The sequence below is a fragment of the Balaenoptera musculus genome, chromosome 17 (assembly GCF_009873245.2).
Source record: "Balaenoptera musculus isolate JJ_BM4_2016_0621 chromosome 17, mBalMus1.pri.v3, whole genome shotgun sequence".
Lineage (NCBI taxonomy): Eukaryota > Metazoa > Chordata > Mammalia > Artiodactyla > Balaenopteridae > Balaenoptera > Balaenoptera musculus.
In genome coordinates this window covers 21,334,675-21,353,395 of record NC_045801.1, presented here as the reverse complement: position 1 = coordinate 21,353,395, position 18,721 = coordinate 21,334,675, and the positions used below count along the sequence as shown (strand labels likewise).

At 42.8% G+C, this 18,721-nt stretch overlaps 1 protein-coding gene across 3 annotated transcripts in view; it reads left to right on the top strand.

Annotated features, from left to right (window-relative positions):
• MED30 (mediator complex subunit 30) overlaps positions 1-17,993 on the top strand; it is a 42,575-nt gene extending 24,582 nt beyond the window's left edge. The window contains exons 4-6 of one of the 3 annotated variants that reach the window (XR_005017068.1): positions 33-91; positions 14,422-14,621; positions 17,176-17,993. Coding sequence is in view for 1 of the 3 variants with exons in the window: in XM_036830687.1 (XP_036686582.1) it covers positions 33-91; positions 14,422-14,530 (168 nt within the window). In the remaining 2 variants the exon portion in view is untranslated. Of the gene's footprint in view, positions 1-32; positions 92-14,421; positions 14,788-16,215; positions 16,472-17,175 lie in introns of those variants that run through there. The other 2 variants (XR_005017069.1, XM_036830687.1) reach the window with 2 other exon arrangements.
• Positions 17,994-18,721: the final 728 nt, after the last annotated feature.

Here is an 18,721-nt window from a genome sequence, read left to right as displayed (position 1 = left end):
AAAAAATAAATGTGTTTCTGTGTTTTGAATAGACAATAAAAGCAAGACGGATGAACGAAAAGGGCTTGCCAAGGTGCCAGCAACGGTCCAGGTGAGAAATAACTAAAGCATGAAACAGAGTTGTAGCGAGTTTATTTCCTTGCTCGTCTTGATGGATTCCTACATGTTGCTTGTTCTTGCCAATCCATGCAAGGTTGTAGCAATACAGTTTGTTGGCCTAGTGAGGTCAGAGAGTTTGGGGCATTTCCTGGAGCTGCTAGCTTCTGTTTTGAGGATGTATTTTCTCCTGAGCCTTTGAAGGATTTTTGTATAAGTACTGGGTTATTTACTTGTTTACAAGACTCTGTATTTGTGGGGGAGGAGGATGGGCATAGATAGGAAAGGGTCTTCTGCTTCTCGATGGTGAGAGAAATATCTCGGCTCTTAGAGAATTCTCACTCTATAAGACTGAGTCCTGAATAGTGGGCGAGGGTGTGAACCCTAAAGACAAACTCCCTACGTCCCAGCTCTGCTGCTTACCAGCTATTCCCTTGGGCAAATTTTTCAGCTTGCTTGTGACTTGGTTTTCCCCTCTGTAAAAGGGACACATAGTATGTTATGTGGATCATATTTTTAGATAGCTCTGAAAACTGGAAAGTTTATATTTACAAAAGCTATATACTGGACTTCCCTGGTGGCACAGTGGTTAAGAATCCGCCTGCCCTGGTCTGGGAAGATCCCACATGCCACGAAGCAACTAAGCCCGTACACCACAGCTACTGAGCCTGCGCTCTAGAGCCCACGAGCCACAACTACTGAAGCCCATGCGCCACAACTACTGAAGCCCACGCGTCTAGACCCTGTGCTCCACAACAAGAGAAGCCACCACAATGAGAAGCCCTCGTACCGCAAAGAAGAGTAGTCCCTGCTCGCCGCAACTAGAGAAAACCCTGCGTGCAGCAACAAAGACCCAATGCAGCCAAAAATAAAAATAAAATAAATAAAATTAAAAAAAAAACTGGTGCTGAGATTTGCAGCAACATGTATGCAACTAGCAATTATCATACTAAGTGAAATAAGTCAGAAAGAGAAAGACAAATACCATTAAAAAAAAAAGCTATATACTTAAAATCTACCACTGCCTCACCTAACAATCAACTTGGTCATTTACAAGGATGGAGAAGGTAAAGAAATATAGATGTCAGATGCCATTATCTCTACTTGGAATTCAGTCTAAAATCAAGCGTGAAGAATAAACTCATCACCACTTGTTACCCCCTCTCTACAGCCAATGCTTACTCCAGCCTCCAGTAAGCGGCACTCAAGTTTCCTCACACTCACAGCGGAAACTCAAAACTCAACTAGATGCACTGCCATTGCCATTTCTCTGTCTGCAAAGCCCTAACTCCTCACCCTACCCCGAGCTTTTTTTGATCCCATCTTCTTGCTTCTATCAATTCTGTCCTGTCAGTCTCCAATTTCTGGCTATGTTTTATTCTAAACGCTAACCTGCCTGAGACAGACCCGGGTAGCTGATGGCCGCCCTTCACAAGGCTCTGCTCCCAGCCTTTCCATGTCACACGCTGGTGAATCCAGCACTGGCTTAGCCTCTTCCTCAACCTGGATGCCCTGTCCTCCCTTCCTTCTGTCTGGTTAAATCCTTAACAATCCTTCAAGGCTCCTGTGAACCCACGGCTGGCCCTCACATCTTTCCACACTGATTTCCACCATCTCTGAACTCTGCAGACTCCTGGGTCAATCACACCCTACCTTCTGCTCTTATGTTCCAGCTTCATGTGTGTGCTTTGTCTGCCCAGGTAGATGGAAAGCTCCCTGGGATTCAGATTAAATTTCCCTCTTCCTCCACCCAGCACAATGCTATAACCATCACAGATATTCAATTAATAGTGTTCAAGCTTGTTTGAATCAAAATTCATTTTAGTTCGTAAATTTCTACTGATTAGGAAATGGATCTTTTTACTTTGTACGTTACCTTAAGCAGTTATTTCTCTTTTTTTTTTCACTATACTTGATGCAAGAAACAATACTTTTGAGGTCAAAATATTTACATATTAATGATTAAGTTTATACATTAATGAATGCATTATTAATAATGATAGGCACCCATAAAATTAAAGATAAACCAAAAATCTTAGGATAAGCTTCTATACTACAATATCAAGAGAAGTTCAAACTCATTTATGGAGTGCCATCTATGAACAGACAGTACAGAGGGTAATACTTTCTATACATTAAGTCACTAAGTCATTAAAACAATCATATGAATCATTCCCTTTTTACAGGGGCTAGAAAGGGGGTGAGGACTGAAAGCAAAGAATATATTTTCCTTGGAGAATTAATCATAGAGGATGAACAAAAATGACAGATTTTGTGTGCCAGGCCCTGTTCTACATGTAATAACTCATTTAACCTGCACAACTTCGTGAAATAGGAACTATTAATTCTCCCGCTTTACAGATCAGGAAATGGAAGCCCAGGAAGTTAAAACACTCGCCCCAGGCCACGCAGCTAGAAAGTAGCTGAACTGGATTCAAATCTCAGTCTGGCTCCAATGTCCTCATTCTTAACCAGTACACAGACTAGAAGATTCAAAAACATGGGTAGAACATAGACAGATGTGCATGGCATAAAAATCTGAATGCCCCTGGAAGATCTAGACCTTGAGCTCCTCTTAGCAATCAGTTGACCCCTCACAGACACACACACACACAATGTGATAATATTGGTACAGCCCTTAGCGTGGGCCTGGTCCATACAAGCGCTTGGTAAATGTCAGGCACTCCTGCCATGGCCACCACTGTTTTCCCTTCAGGTGCCGTGGAAGGACCAGCACCACTTCAGAACTATGACTCCCTAGAACGTGAGACTGGAATCTTGCTTGCTTTCACAGAAGGAGATGCAGTACCCTTTATCTTATTTTCTCCTTCTGCAGTGTTATAAAGGACTATTTGAACAGGCAGGTCATGGAAAGGAAAAAGAAAGTAATATTTGAAAAAACAGAGCTAACGTCGTTTTCCTTTTTTATTTCCTGCCCCTAGATATCTTTTGCACTTTCTTTCATCTATTTTCCTTGTCTCTAGTTACATACTTGTTCAGAAGCCACCAGGCATTTCACCATAAGGAGAATCCAAATGCATCCAGCAAATCAGAGCAATACTTCGGCTGAGCACGGCACTCCACTCTGTGAGGCCTGTTAGCTAAAATTCAGTAAGACCTGTACTCCAAGGGCTCTTGGCAGAGTCCGAAATGCTCTTACAAGCCACAGTTGGTTACAGAGCACAAAAGCTGGGCGAGAGGGGGTTTTACTTATGGGGTGGGGGGCGGGGCGGGGTGGATTGCCTTCTTCAGCCAGGGCAGTGCTTTCTGGAGGAAACTCCTGAAGAAATAGCAGCATCTCAGAGGACATGAACAACTGACCTGTGATGGGGCTTGTCGGCCACACGTCATTCAAGGTGAATGCATCATTTTGAACATCAACAAGAAGGGAATCTTCCTGGCATATAATAGGCACCCACTAGGTATTTCTTGAATAAATGACTCATAAGGTTATAAAGAATTTATGAAAATAATACACAACAGTTATTAACTTCTGTGCCCTGTGGTTTATAACCACTGCCTCACCTAATCCTTATAGACACTACTATGAGGTAGGTTTTATTAAAACCCTCATTTTACAAATGAGGAAACTAAGGTGAAATAGCTTGCCCGGGAGACATTCAGATAATCTTAGATTGAAACATATGCTCCTGGGACTTCCCTGGTGGCGCAATGGTTAAGAATCCACCTGCCAATGCAGGGGACATGGGTTCGAGCCCTGGTCCGGGAAGATTCCCACATGCCACGGAGCAACTAAGCCCGTGCACCACAACTACTGAGCCTGTGCTCTAGAGCCCGTGAGCCATGACTACTGACCCTGTGTGCCACAACTACTGAAGCCCGCGCGCCTACAGCCCATGCTCCACAACGAGAGAAGCCACCACAATGAGAAGCCTGTGCACCGCAACGAAGAGTAGCCCCCGCTCGCCGCAACTAGAGAAAGCCTGCGTGCAGCAATGAAGACCCAGTGCAGCCAAAAATAAATAAATTAAATAAATTAATTTTTTAAAAAAACAACATATGCTCCTAAGAATCATGCTTCATTGCCACTCTTGAAGGAGCAGCTTTGCTTGACTATGTTCCAGAATGTTCTGGAATGTAAATACAGAACTTTCTCAACTTCTGTTGGGGTTATGTCCCAGATAAGCCCATCACAAGTTGAAAATATTGTAAGTCAAAAAGGCACTTAATACACCTAACCTTCTGAACATCATAGCTTAGCTCAGCCTACCTTAAACTTGCTCAGAACCGTTCCATTAGCCTAAAGTTAGACAAAACCGTCTAATACAAAGCCTATTTTATAGCAAAGTGTTGAATATCTCATGTGATTTACTGAATACTGTACCGAAAGTGACAGACAGAATGGTAGTCAGTGCATCGGTTGTTTACCTCGTGACTGCGCGGTTGACTAGGAGCTGGGGCTCACCGCCACGGCCCAGCATCACAAGAGAGTATCGTACCACATATCCCTGGCCTGGGGAAGAGATCAAAATTCAAAGTACAGTTTCTCCTGAATGCCTATCACGTTCCATCATAAAGTCGAAAAGTTGTAAGTCAGGGACCGTCTGTACTGAGCATCTGCCTCCAGTTCACACTACTCATGAAAGCTGCATCTTGAGCAATGTTTTGGTTCTGAATCTGGTGAGATGTCACAACCATATGACCTCAGTCTGCAAGGCAAATGTGGGTATGGGGACCAGGGCTGCCTTCCTTGGCAGCTGGTCCAATTCAGCACCAGCCTATGCCAGATCAGCCTGCAAACACTTTTACCAAAGACATGGGTCTCTGCATCTTGCAGTACAGTGTACTGCAAAAAAGTAGGTAAGAGGAGCATAAAAGAAGTTGTCCACTCCAGCACTCTTGAAAATTTCCAGGGAGGAAGGGCCATTTTGCACACTTCCTTGAGAAGGAAGGAAGACACAGGGGTACTTTAGTCAGGCAGTTCAAGAGCCAAGCCTTGGGCGCTTTCTGGCCCTTTGGAATTGGAAGAGACCAATGCCTTTTGAATTCTACTTGAAGATACAGAGGAGGCTGCAAGAGCCATTGTTGGCCTGACAATGGAAGATGATTTTCATAGACAAGTTGATTGCTTTCTAAGAAGCAGACAAATAAAGCCAATTTCAGCAACCACCAAAGAGTCTGTGAGAGCAGCCACTTCTGAAATGACAAAGAGACGAGAAACAAAAGAGAGGAAGCTTTACCAGCGAACGCATTTCCTCCATCTGGGGGGGAAGATGGGTTTCACAGTGTTTTCATAGTAGATCAATGAGCATCCTGTCCAAGGTTCTGGTAAAGTCTGTAGCCTGCTGAAGCTTATACAAACTTGGAAAATGTTACCAGGAAAATCTGATATGATGAGGCTTAAACCAGTCTAGCCAGCTGTAGAAAGAGTTCTTAAATGGAGAGCTATCGTTAAGTACCCAGACTGTTTTCTGAGCCTTTGAACTCTACTGTGATAATCTCCCTTCCTTCCCAGAGAAGGGAGAAATAGTCTGCTTCCCAACTAAGCAGTAAAAAAGATGTTAGGAGAAAAAAAATCATGTAAGTGTGGGTATGCATATTTACACATACATGATATTTACAAAGTAATAATATAAAGGAATGTAAAGCAAAAAAAATCATTGTACTGTTCACTCTATACCTTAAAAGGTTCATAAAATAGCTGTAGCAATATTCATATTCAGCCAAAAGCAGTGCATCACACTTCCAATTTTTCTTTACACTTAACTAAAATGTGCTGAGTATTCTGAGATAGCATTTTGTCAGGTGACCTATGTAGATCAAATTATTTAGTTACCCCCAATTCTCCTAGGTGGTGCTGACCACACTTTTTAGATGAGAAAGTTTAGGTTCAGAGAGATCACATAACTTGTGTATCACTTAGGATGCTTTAAACCGCAAGCAACAGAATACCTAACAACGGCTTAAACAAAAACACTTCAAGTTATCCCCGAGAACAAGGAGTCTGGAAGTCTGGGTCCCAGGGTCTGGTCATTAAATTAACAATGATATCAAGGACCCTGGCTCTATCCATCCTTCCTCTCCTCCATCTTTGACCTGTTGGCTTACAGTCTTTAGGCCTGTGATGGCTGTTGTAGTTCCAGACACCACATGTTTACACCACCAGACCACAAGCAAGATAGAGGGGAGCTGGGACTTCTTTGGCTACAGCACCCTTTTTCATCAGGGAAGAAAATTTTACCCTGAACTCCCTAACACACTTCTCCTTAAATCTAATTTGGCAGGAATGAATGGCATGACCACCTGTAGCCATAAGGGATACTGGGCAAGTGGGTATATAGCATTTTAGTCATTGGCATTGGATGCTGGCTTTGCCAGGAAGGAAGCAGAGAAGAAGAATAATTGGGCCAACATACACAGTGTCTGCACACTTATAAAGATTAGAGGTTGATAGAGCTGACTCTCACTTCAAGAAGCATGTACCGTTTACCCCACAGTATGCAGAAGCATAAGGAAGGAAAACCCTTCCTCAGATGGGAGCAGCCCACAACTTTTAATACCAGCGCTCTGTTCTTAAAGGAAAAAATGAAAGGCTACCAAGAAGACTGATGGTGCTGTGGAACTGAGATTCCTTCTCCAGAGCATGGGTGATCCGACTCCCTGTCCTGAGTGTCGCTTGAGTTTGAAGTCTGTAGGGTGCCAAGCAGACCTCCACTTGAGAAGGCCTTGCCAGAGTTGAACCCACACTCCTGGGGTCTGAGAACGGGTGGGGATCTGAGAAGGGCATCTCATAGCTGGCTTGATTCAGACTTTTCACTACGTCAAGGCACTTGCCAGGCTTTTATTTTTACTATTATTTTTAAAATTTTATTTATTTATTTGATATGTTATTGCTACCTCAACTTTCTTTCTGATTCCATTTGCATGGACTATCTTTCTCCATTCCTTCACTTTCAGTCTGTGTGCGTCTTTAGATCTGAAGTAACCTGTGGACAGTATATAGATGGGTCTTGCATCCACTCGGTCACCCTATATCTCTTCACTGAAACATTTAATCCATTTACATTTAAAGTAATTGATAGGTATGTACTTACTGCCATTATGTTAACTGTTTTCTGGTTGTTTTTGTGGTTCTTCTCCGTTCTTTTCTTCTTCTCTTGTTCTCTTCCCTTGTGATTTGATGACTTTCTTAAGTGTTATGTTTGTATTCCTTTCTCTCTTATTTTTTGTGCATCTGTTACAGGTATTGGTTTGTGTTACCATGATTCGTATATAACAACCTATATATAGCAGTCTATTTTAAGTTGATGGTCACTTCAACTCAAGCACATTCTAAAAGCATTACATTTTAATCCCTCTCCAATGTGTTGTGGTTTTGGTGTCATATTTTACGTATTTTTATTTTTTGTATCAATTATTTTAGATATAGATCATTACTTTTGTCTTTTATATTTCATACTAGCTTTATAGCTGGTTGATCCACTACCTTTACTATATGTTTGCCTCTACCAGTGAGATTTTTTTCATTCATAATTATCTTGTTTCCAGTAATGGCCTTTTCTGTCTAAAAAAGGCCCTTTAAGATTTCCTGTGAGGCCAACTTAGTGTTGATGAACTCATTTAGCTTTTGCTTCTCTGGGAAATACTTTATATCTCCTTCAATTCTGAATGATATCCTTGCTGGGTAGAATATTCTTGGCTGTAAGTTTTTTCCATTCATTACCTTCAATATATCATACCACTACCTTCTAGCCTGCAAACTTTGCAGAAAAATTTGCTGATAGTCTTATGGGAGTTTCCTTTCATGTACCTATTTGTTTTCCTCTTGGTGCTTTTAAGATTCTCTCTTTATCTTTAATTTTTTCCATTTTAATTACAATATGCCTTGGTTTGGGTCTCTTTGGGTTCATCTTGTTTGGGAATCTATGCTTCCTGGACTTGGATATGTTTTCTTTGCCAGGTTAGGGAAGTTTTCAGCCATTATTTCTTCAAATAGGCTTTCTGTCCTTTTCTCTCTTTCTCCTCATTCTGGAACCCTTATAATGTGAGTGTTAGTATGCTTGATGTTGTCTTAGAGGTCCCTTCAATTATTCTTTTTAAATTTTTTTTTTTGCTATCCCAATTGGGTAATTTCTACTACTCTGTCTTCCAGATCACTAATCCATTCTTCTGCATCCCCTAATCTGCTGCTGATTCCCTCTAGTGCATTTTTCATTTGTTACTGTATTCTTCAATATTTTTTTTTTAATATTTTCTATCTCTTTGCTGAAGTTTTCACTAAGTTCATTCATTCTTCTCCCAAGTTTGGTGAACATGTTTATGATTATTACTTTGAATTCTTTATCTGGTATTGCTTATCTCCATTTAGTTTAGTTCTTATTCTGAGGTTTTGACTTGCTTTTTCTTTAGAGGGTATTCCTGTCTCCTCATTTTGCCTAACTCTCTGTGTTTGTTTCTATGCATTAGTTATTTCAGCTAAGTCTCCCAGTCTTGAAAGAATGGCCTCATGTAGAAGGTGTCCTGTGGGGCCCAGTAGTGCAATCTCCCCTGGTCAACAGAGCCAGGGGCTCTAGGGGTATCCCCTGTGTGGGCTGCATGAATGCTTTCATTGTGGTTGGGCCACAACTGCTGCAGACACTCTGCTGGGCAGGGCTGGTCCCTGGCCCAGCTGTCTACGAGGTCTGGCTATGGCTGCTGTGGGCAGCACTGGTGAGCAGCGCTGAACCCCCTAGAGTGGGAGCTGCTTTGGAGGAGTGCCAGTGCTAAGGCTGCCCACCAGGTGTGATGTGGCAGGGGGACACTTTGGAGGAATGCCAGCTGGGGCAAGTCCCCAGGTGAGCGACAGGACAGGGCAAGCAGTGCTAGCAAGGTAGATGGGGAGAGTCAGAAATGATATCCACCAGCATTGGGCCAGCTAGGTAGAAGGAGAGCAAAAGAAATGTGACCTGCCAGTGTCTCCATACCCAGAGAAAGTTCCAATAGATCCTGGTCCCTCTAGCACATGTCCTAAAATTAGTCAATGACTCTCCTTCTTCTATGAGCCAAGTGCTTTTCAAGCTGCTGCCTCTGCACTGGGACTCATGGAGAGTAAGTTTGTGTGCAACCCCCTTAAAAACAGAGTCTCAGTTTCCCACACCCCTCCAGCTCTCCCAGACATAAGCCCCACTGGTTTTCAAACCCAGATATTATGAGTGTTCATCTTCCCAGTGCAGGTTTCCCAAGCTGGGGAGCCTGGCGTGGAGCTCAGACCCCTTGCCCCTCAGTGGGGACCTCTGTGGTTGTGATATCCCTCCTGCTTGTGGGTTGCCAAACCGGGGGTGTGGGTTCTGATTAGACCACATCTCTGCCCCTCCTACCCATCTCAATGGGGCCTTTTCTTTATATCCTTAGGTATAGAAAATCTGTTCTGCTAGTCTTCAGGTTGTTCTCAGAGACAGTTGTTCTATATGTAGTTGTAGTTTTGGTTGTGTCTGCAGGAGGAGGTGAGCTCAGGATTTTCCTACTCCATCATCTTGATCTGACCTTGTCAGGCTTTTAAATGTCTTTCTCTCATGTGCCCATTGCGATGTACAGAGCTTCTCCAGCTCCGTTCTGCTATTGGGTTTGTTGACTTCTCCCTGAGTGGTCCATATGTGTGCTCATACCATACCACATACACATTTTCTTGTACATTATTAGCGAATTCTATCAGTTGCATATTGAAAATTATATACAATAATTATTGAATAGTTTGGAGTTATTTGTAACACACTGACTGTGTGAACATATAAGCATATAAATAATGTGGATTTAACATTTTCATTTTCATTTGCACAGTTATCAGTCCCCAAGAGCTCCAAGAAACAAAGCATTGTGTGTAGACTTTTTGTGTATATAAACAACAGACACACACAGACACAATCCTACCTGGGTACTCAATGATGAAATAAAGAGAGAAGGCATGATCCTTATTCACAAAAGTTTACAGATAAGAAGCAAAAAGGACAAATATACACAGCAAATGCAGAAACAGATTTGGGTTTAAATTCTGGCTCTACCACTTACTTGCCCTTCGACATCAGGCACATTGAATCATCTCACTGTGCCTCAATTTCTCACTTGAGAATTAGGACAGTAATACCTTCCGTGTATAATTGGTGGGGGATTTGGAAAAAAAAAAAAAAAAGCAGGTGAAACACTAGCACAATGCTGAACACCCATAAACACTCAAAACGCTCTATTCTTGTTCAATCGGAAGTGAGATTTATTGTCTCACTATCAAGCTTGGTTTTCTTGGCCCCAAGAGCCAGTCCCAATCCTTAAAAGACTGTTTAGGAAAAAAAAAAAAAAAGACTGTTTAGGAACCCTGAAGTGGTACATATAAAAGAGGGACATCAGGCAGAACCCCTCATTACAGTGGATGTCCCTGGTCCTCCCAAGTCCAATGTGGCCTCTATAGGCAATCGATTTATCATGTCTGCAGTCATCTTTAGTAAAGCAGATTTCAGAGTCAGCTTTTGTTTATGATCCCCATTTTCAGGCACACAGACAGGCAGGGAACTGCCCTTTGGGTTTGGTCCCTAGGCAAAAGAACTCTCTCTACCCATTCCAATTACTCCCTTCCTGAGGAAGAACACTGTGGAACTGGTTAACCAAACACCAGGACAATTTTTCTCATGTTTGGAACTCTCCATCTCCATTTGCGCTGGTGCTAACTAGGGTATGACTTTTCAACCCCTTGGAATGTAAGTTTTGAGGCTTTGATTTGTGTTCAAGGGAAAGGGGCAAAAGGAGTCAACTTGCTTTGACTCTCGGCTGACATTCTCAAAGTGGTCCATGGACCAGCATGACTGCCTCACCTGGAAGCTTGTTAGAAACACAGACTCTCCGGCCTCGCCCCACAGCCTGTGGAACCAGAATCTGCATTTTAACAAGATCCAAAGGTGATTCACATGGACATTTTGGGAAGCACAGCCCCAGGTGTGTAAACTGGCTTCATTAAGGTAAAGAAACCTTGCACCTAGTCCAACCTAGCTATCTGGAACACTACAGTGGGATTTCATATAAATTTCTATGTGGTTAAACTATATTAATTATATATATATATATATATTACATTTATATATATAATTATATATTTAGATATATAGTTACATTTATATCTAATTCCTGTATGTATTGATAGCATTAACTGTTCCGTGCACTTACATTTTCCTCTGGGACTGCTTTGTGAAGGGCTGCCTGTGGTCAGCTAGAGCCAGCTGGCACAGGCTCATGAGAGCCAATTCTTCATGTCCCTTCCCAACTTCCCATTCAGTGATGACATGTTGGTAGCAAGAAATTGGCCATGATGGGAGTATTTGCACCACAGAAATAGGGAGACACTACAAGTCATAGTATTTTTCCTCCCAGAGAACTGGCTTACAGGACAACATATGGACCTGGTCTAAATCAGGGATGCTCTCTCACTGGCATGATACTGTCACATTCAAGCATCTCAATCCTATTGTCCTTTCCAACACGGTCTCATTCTTTTTGCAGCAGATTAAGTGCATTTCTTTTTACTCTATCTTCAGTAGATATGGAGAATAATCAGTTACCACCTAGCATTCTCTCATTGAAATGCTATTGCCCTACAATTTTAATTTTTATAAAAATGATCTGGAGTATCTGTTAAAATTTTTTCATGGCTTCATTCCCTGGATTTTTATTTAGCAGATTTGTAATCACACCTGGGATTCTGAATTTCAAAATACACTCCAAGCGATTTTAATGGAGGGGATCTTTAGACAAAGCCTTGAAAATGATCAATTCTGAGGCACATCCCCAGGGAAGCAGCTCACTGCATTCACCTGAGGGTTCCGAGCTCTCCCACCCTCTACCACTGCTCACTCCCAATGCCTGGTGTCTCCCTAGAGAAAGAAAACTCTATCAATCAAACACCTCAACTCTGAACTCAGTTACATAACACCAAATTGCAAAGCTTATAGTAGCCACCTGTTCACATAGCAACGCATGGTTAAGTAGCGTGTTTTCCAAACCCTTGGATTCACCATCAGAAAATTGAGACCCCGTAAGAAAACTGCAGGTTTCCGGCTTTCCAAGGGATATCATCTCCAACTGAAACCAGCGATGTATTCTCAGAGCCTTTGACTCAGGTCTCCCAAGCATGTCATTATTATCCTAATGGATTTGGGAAATTACATGTTCTCTAATAATAACCCATGAAAGGAATGCACAAATAGATATAGAGAGAAGTGACTTGCCACGGCCCTTTTAAGCAGTTAGTGACTGTGTAAGCTCAGCTGTTATTAGCTGATAGAATTAGGTTTAGTCTACTGGGCCTCACTGAATAAAAATCAGAGAATTTCCCATTAAAATGTATATTCCAGGCTCTTGAAAAAGTCAGAAGGTCTGACAATGCTGGGCCCACATTTCTGTGCGGCCACCGTCCAGAGCGGAGCAGTGATGGCTGTGTTTGAAAGCGGCACAAATTCTCCAGGTCGCAGTATAGTTCCTATCCCGCCCACTTCCCTTGTTTCCCATACTGGCCTTGTCCCTGGAAGCATGTGAGTCTGCAACCTCTACTAAGCTTTACTTCTGTCCCTGCTTCTCTTTCCCTCTTCCTTCCCAGCTCCTCTCAGCATAAAATCCTTGGAAATTCTCCTTCTTTCTGTTGCAAACTGGCCTAAACCAATCTCATGCTTCACAATTATTGGATTCTTTTTGGTATCAACAACTAAAGTCAGAGGTAGGTGAAGTCTGTAACAGAATGTGCATGAATCGCCTGGGATCCCATTAAAATAGTGATTTTGATTCAGTAGGTCTGGGGTGGGCCCAATTCTGTATTTCTAACTCCTAGGTGATAACCATGCTGCTGGTTGCATTCACTATTTTGAGTGGCAAACATGTAAGTTTCTGCCCCCAAAACTTTGCTCCCAGGTTCTATCAGAAACAGGCCTCAAACAAAAGTCTGCAAAGGAACAAAAGAGGCGTACAACCTGCTCTATAAACTGGATGAACTCCCAAAACTTTGCCCTCTTAATTGTTCTGACCATGCCCTTGCATAAACCAAAGTGACAGTGTTCTGGAAGCAGAGTTTCTGTTAATTTTAGAGGATGAATCAGGCAATCGCAGAATCAACTGCCAGATAAAGGGCAGTTTCAGAATCAAGCTTCAGGCACCACTGTGAAGAGTACAGACTGCTGAGTTCCCTGGATTGCAGTGCTCTATGCAAATACAAGAGGGGTTTTTATAATATGAGATTTCTAGAATCCACATATTTTGAACACCAGTAATCTCAACGTTAACCTATTATAACAATATGCTAATATCTGAAGCTCTGCAGCCAATTGGAGATAAAAAAAGCTGAGCATTTACAGCAACCATCACTGCAGGGAACCAGCCCTGCAATGTGTATCCCAATTAGTGCAATTAGCAGCACCTATTTTCATCATACTGTCTTTGGTAATATATCTTAAATTACAGACTACATAGCACACTCTTAGTAAGAAATAAGTGCTCCAAACTGGATTCTTCCTGTAATCTAAAGTATGAGGAATTAATTCTGCATTTGAGAGAGACCACTGTGAGGGGGGTAGGGGAGAACAACCCCTTCCAGCGAGACGCAGACCCTTCCTCTGCCTCCTCCTAAGCAAGCCCTGGGGGTTCCCTCAGCCAAAGCCCTGGTACCCTCCACACACCCATTTTTCCAATTTACTTCTCTCTGGGCCTTTTTCCCACCGTGTGTTCAGCACAAGGTACTCTCATGTCACCTCATGAAAAACAGAAACAGAAAATAAGAGGCAGAAGCAATCCTAGAGATGGCCGACGCCAGTGGGTTTTCAATCTTAGCCTTGAAAAGCCCTTTGCAGACCTAATATTGCCCTGCAGTGCAAACACATAGTTCATGCAAGAAAAAGCTGTTCTCCACGGTGGCGGCGGGGCAGGAGATGAATGTGGATGTAAGGAAAACTGAAACACAACCTTTTCCCATTCTCCCTGTCCCCTGAGACCTTTGTCCTTGAAGGGCTTCCAAAGGACACAGTTTAATAACACTAACCTGATCTGAAGGCACTCTTCCATCGCCCGTTTTGCAGATCAGGAGGCTGAGTTGTTGAAGGGGTAAGCAATTTGCCCAAGTTCACAGGGTGAGATGGGGCAGAACCTTACCTCTCCTTCGGCCGCAGGTCAGGTTCCAGGACCAGGACGTAAGCAAGCGAGAAGCTGCACACTCCGGTCAGGAGGTGGGTGAAGCACACTGGCGCTCAGTGGGATGATGTGAGGCTGAGTCCCGGCCTGGTTGTCCATCTCCCTACCCCTCTCCCAGCCAGGGAGTTCATCCCTTTATCTCTAGGTAATGGCTCAGTTTTTTCTGGGTTTCAGGTCCATCTCCCCAGTTCCAGAAGAAAACGTCTCTCTCTGCAGTCCCTGGTGTCACCTGAAAACCAAAATAAGGATTCTTCACTCTCACCGATGCCATCCAGCACTGTAAAACATACTGCCAGCAAGACATACTGCAGCTTGTCATGGCCAAGACGACACGGCAGCTCCCCGAAGATGGAGCGTTTTCTGACTTTCCTCCTGTGAGTCAGTGCTCTTTTTATCTGCCTCAGATGCACCCCATTAGCTGATATTGTATCAACCTGTTTATCCATTTCCCTAAAGCTTCCATTGTTCTCTTGGTCTCCACCTCCCACTCCATCTTTACATCTTCCCAACCTTTATGGTGGCCCATAAGGGCCTCATTCGTACAAAAGCAGGTTTTCCTGATGCACGTATTTATATTGAAGTGTTAACTGCAGTAGTGCTTATAATCAAGGATAAGTTATCCCCATGATAAGATGGTAAAGCACTTCAGGAAATAGTTCATGTTTATGTTCTGTACATTGTGGGTATTGTCCCCCTCAGGATTTTCTGTGGCTCTTCTTCACTCTATTCTCTTTCCATCCTCCCCCTCCTTCCTCCCCTTTCACGCCTCCCCTCCCCTTGCCCCTTCCTCCACCCACTTTCCTTCTGGGCCAGGGGTTGTAAGAAGGTGTGTTTATTAGCCTTTGTATCATCTGTAAAGTACTAGCATTGACTCCGCCTACATTCCACTCACCATCATGCCGCCATATTATTTGCCAAAATCAAGTGTGTCTACAGCCTATTATTGGGATACAATAACAATAATGACAGGATGAAGATTAATGATGGTAATAAGGGAAAAGAAGAAACAAACAACAAGAGAGAAATCTTAAAAGAAGAAGAAAAGAAAAAAGGGAAGGAAGGAATTAAAGAAAGAAAAATAACCAAACTATAAGCTGATATCACTAATAATATGAATAACTGGCATTAAGGAACTCTTTTTATCACACACTACTCTGTGTGTGTGTGTGTGTGTGTGTGTGTATTTACACTGAGCTCTTACAAGTACTCTATTATTTTCCCTTATTTTATGCATGGGGAAATCTAGGTACATGCAAGCCCAACCAGTAAATACAGAGCCAGGGTTCAGTGCCAAGGTCTAAATATGGGCAGTTCGATTCCAGAGTCTGGGCTCTGTAGACCCAGTGCCTGTGTTTCAGGACTGAGAATGATGATAGTATAAGAGTCCAGGTATCAGGACTGTACACGTTGGTGGCTCGGAGATTCAAAGGTCCAAAGGTGTCATAATACGAAGTGTTTCTCCACATCAAGGCCACAGTATTGGGAGGATTCTGAACCGTTAAAAGCAAAGCTATTCCTAATCAACAATCCAGAGACCACGGTTTTACAAGTAGAGCAACAAGAAGGAAAAGGCCAGAGCAAAGCTTGTGTTAACCTCCCAAGATCATTATATCAATAGTTTGCTACATACCTGCCTATTTTAGGAGGAGGCTCAAGCCAATTTGTTTTCTTTTGAAAATCACTTAATAAGCTTTGGAGGTTGTTTCATCAAAACTGCTGTCTTAACTGTTGTATTTCAGTCACTTGTTACTCACCTGTGGATTATCCACTTTGTGGGCCATTTCTGGGAAGTTTTTAATACTGGTGTGACTTTCCCAGGCCAACCACTGGGCTCCTGCCTCCTTTATCTATTGCCCTGCCATCAACACTAGTTAATTTTTATATGACTTTTTCAGACATTAGTCAAACAAACCCCTGCTTATTTTGCATTTTTTATGTACAATTTCTCCTCCTTTTCTATCCCCACAGCAGAGAGGGGTTGATGGACAGCTATCCTATCGTGCTTGAAAGCAGACCTCTATTGTGTAGGAATTATGTTCACTTAAAATTTGAAGGAATGTAAACACACCTCTCCTACAAGGTACCCTCCTCTTTACTGTCTCCTTTTCTGCACTAATGAACTGTTCCTTTTGGAATGTTTAGGAACCAAACATTCTGGCCTTCATCTTGGATGAAATGATACTATTAAAACATAAATGAGAAGTGAGACTTTTTCTCTCAGAAAACAAGTCAAGCTTCCCCGCCATCAAAGTCCTGCCTGCTCTGCTTCCTGCATCTGTCTGATCTTATCTCCTGCATTTTCCTTCTTGCTCTCTCTGCTCTGACTACCCCAGCCCCTGTCCACATCCCTCACGTGTCTGCCTCAGGGCTTTTGCACTTGCCTTTCCATCTCCTGGAATTCTCTTTCCCCAGATACCTGCTTGCTCATTCCCATCATTCTCTGATCAAAGATCATCCATCAGAAAGCCCTTCCCTGCCAGCCCAATTTATGACAGCTATCTCCAAACATTTCCTATGTCTTACCCTGCTTACTTTTTCTCTACACCATAGCCTGGTATTTTATTATGTATTTCTTTACTTGTTTGTTGTCTGTCTTCTCTAGAATATAAGACCCATGAGCTTTGTCCACATTAAAACAAAAGAAAACAACAACGAAACACTATCATTTCCTTAGCACCTAGAACTCCACTTGGCATGTAGCAGTATTTGTTGCATGAATGAATGCTGAGCTATGGTAGGGGAGGGGCACATGCATTTGTGGGAAAGACACCAAATCTCCAGAAATATATATTAGAAGTTTCTGGATCCAGCCCTTTTCCAAGGATGCAAACTGTTCAATTGCACATAAGAGTTTTTTTTCACCTCTTCAGCACACCAGTTCTGCAGCTCCTTATATTAAGAGTCCTGATTTCCCCTTCTATTTTTCAGCTGCCATCTTTTTCCAGAGGGATTGTTCCCATTTATCCTTGACAAAAGAAGACTTTTGCTGAATGCACTGTGGTTCTCACAAGCTAAGTGACTGCCTGGGGCATCGCCGCTGAAGGACAGTAGCCAGTTCCCACTTTCTACCTCCCAACACGCCTGGGCCAATCTCCCTCACTTGGGGTTTCTCCCTTGGGCTCCCTGTGCACTGAACAGGATACTGGCAATTCAGACTAGTCCAGAATGGATACAAAAGCAATATATTTAGCGTCTCATTGCAACCACAGTGCCAACTTAAGAATTTAATTTACTCTCTTAAGTTTGGAATCTAATGTGAGCATTTGAGCAGTACTTGGGACACAGAGCTTCAACTTTTTCACATCTCTCTCTCTGCTTTAATTCTGCTTTGCACCACAGTTGCCTACGTTATAGTCGAGTTTGGGAGCAGGCTTTGGAGTCTGACAGTACTGTGTGCAAATTTCAATTCTGACAATACTATTTGCATTCCACAGAAACTACTATGAACCCCTCTCAGGAGGGGGATAAATCAACATTTATTGATCAGTTACCTGGTTCTGGGTCAAGCACCTTTGACTCCTCACAATTCTAAGAGGTAGGTAGCATACTTGACCAAGTTTTACATGTGTAACGAAATCACCTGCTCTACCTTTGTTTAAAGGAGCCAGACCATGTCCCACTTGTATCACTGTCAAGCCTCAAAACTGGCTACAAACTGAGGAAGAGTGGGCCTTCCATCCTGCAACCTTTTTTTCATAGGAGGACACTGTGGAATGAAGGACAAAGGCTTTCTGAGGGTCTCCTACCTTCTTGGGGGGCATGTCCTTAGGAAAAGTTGATCTAACCTGACCCCTCAATGTTCTCAACTGTTCAAGAAGGCTTTGGACCAAAGTCTCCAAAATATTCATAAATGAATAAATTAGTAACACTTATTCTCCTACATTCAATGGTTCTGTAATCAACAGCCAACTTGCCATGGGTTCAGTTTCTGTAACCTCTCTAGGCTTCGTTTGCAGGGCTCTGTTGACCCATTTCCTCCAACACAGAAGTCCTCATTCAAAGCTGTGACACTTCACTTCAATCAGATAATATCCAGTCATCTGGTCACCCAACTGCCTCCTTAGATAAAGTGTAATTTCATCTCTCACGTTCTTGCTGATCTTTTGAATACTACCACAACTACTATGACTAAAGACGGCTAACACTCTTTGGGTCACACATCCTTCTAATCATCTTCCACTTAATTAATAACTCCTTTAATCCTCACAACAACCCCATGAAGCAGTGACTATTATTAATACCCAGCAGACGAAGGAGAAGGAATCGTCATCCCGAATCATTCGAGCTCTTCTCTTGCTGAAGTTTCTCAGCAAGCTTTGGCTGCTGGCCTCGGCATCTGTGAGGGCCTTTGAAATTAGCAAGGGAAGGGGTGGGGGGAGGAGGGGCTGCCCAGGTTCACAGGGAAAATATGCGGGAAGGCCTCTTCCTAGGTTCCCTGCAAAAAGAGGCTGCCCAGCTGCTGCTCAGGGCTCAT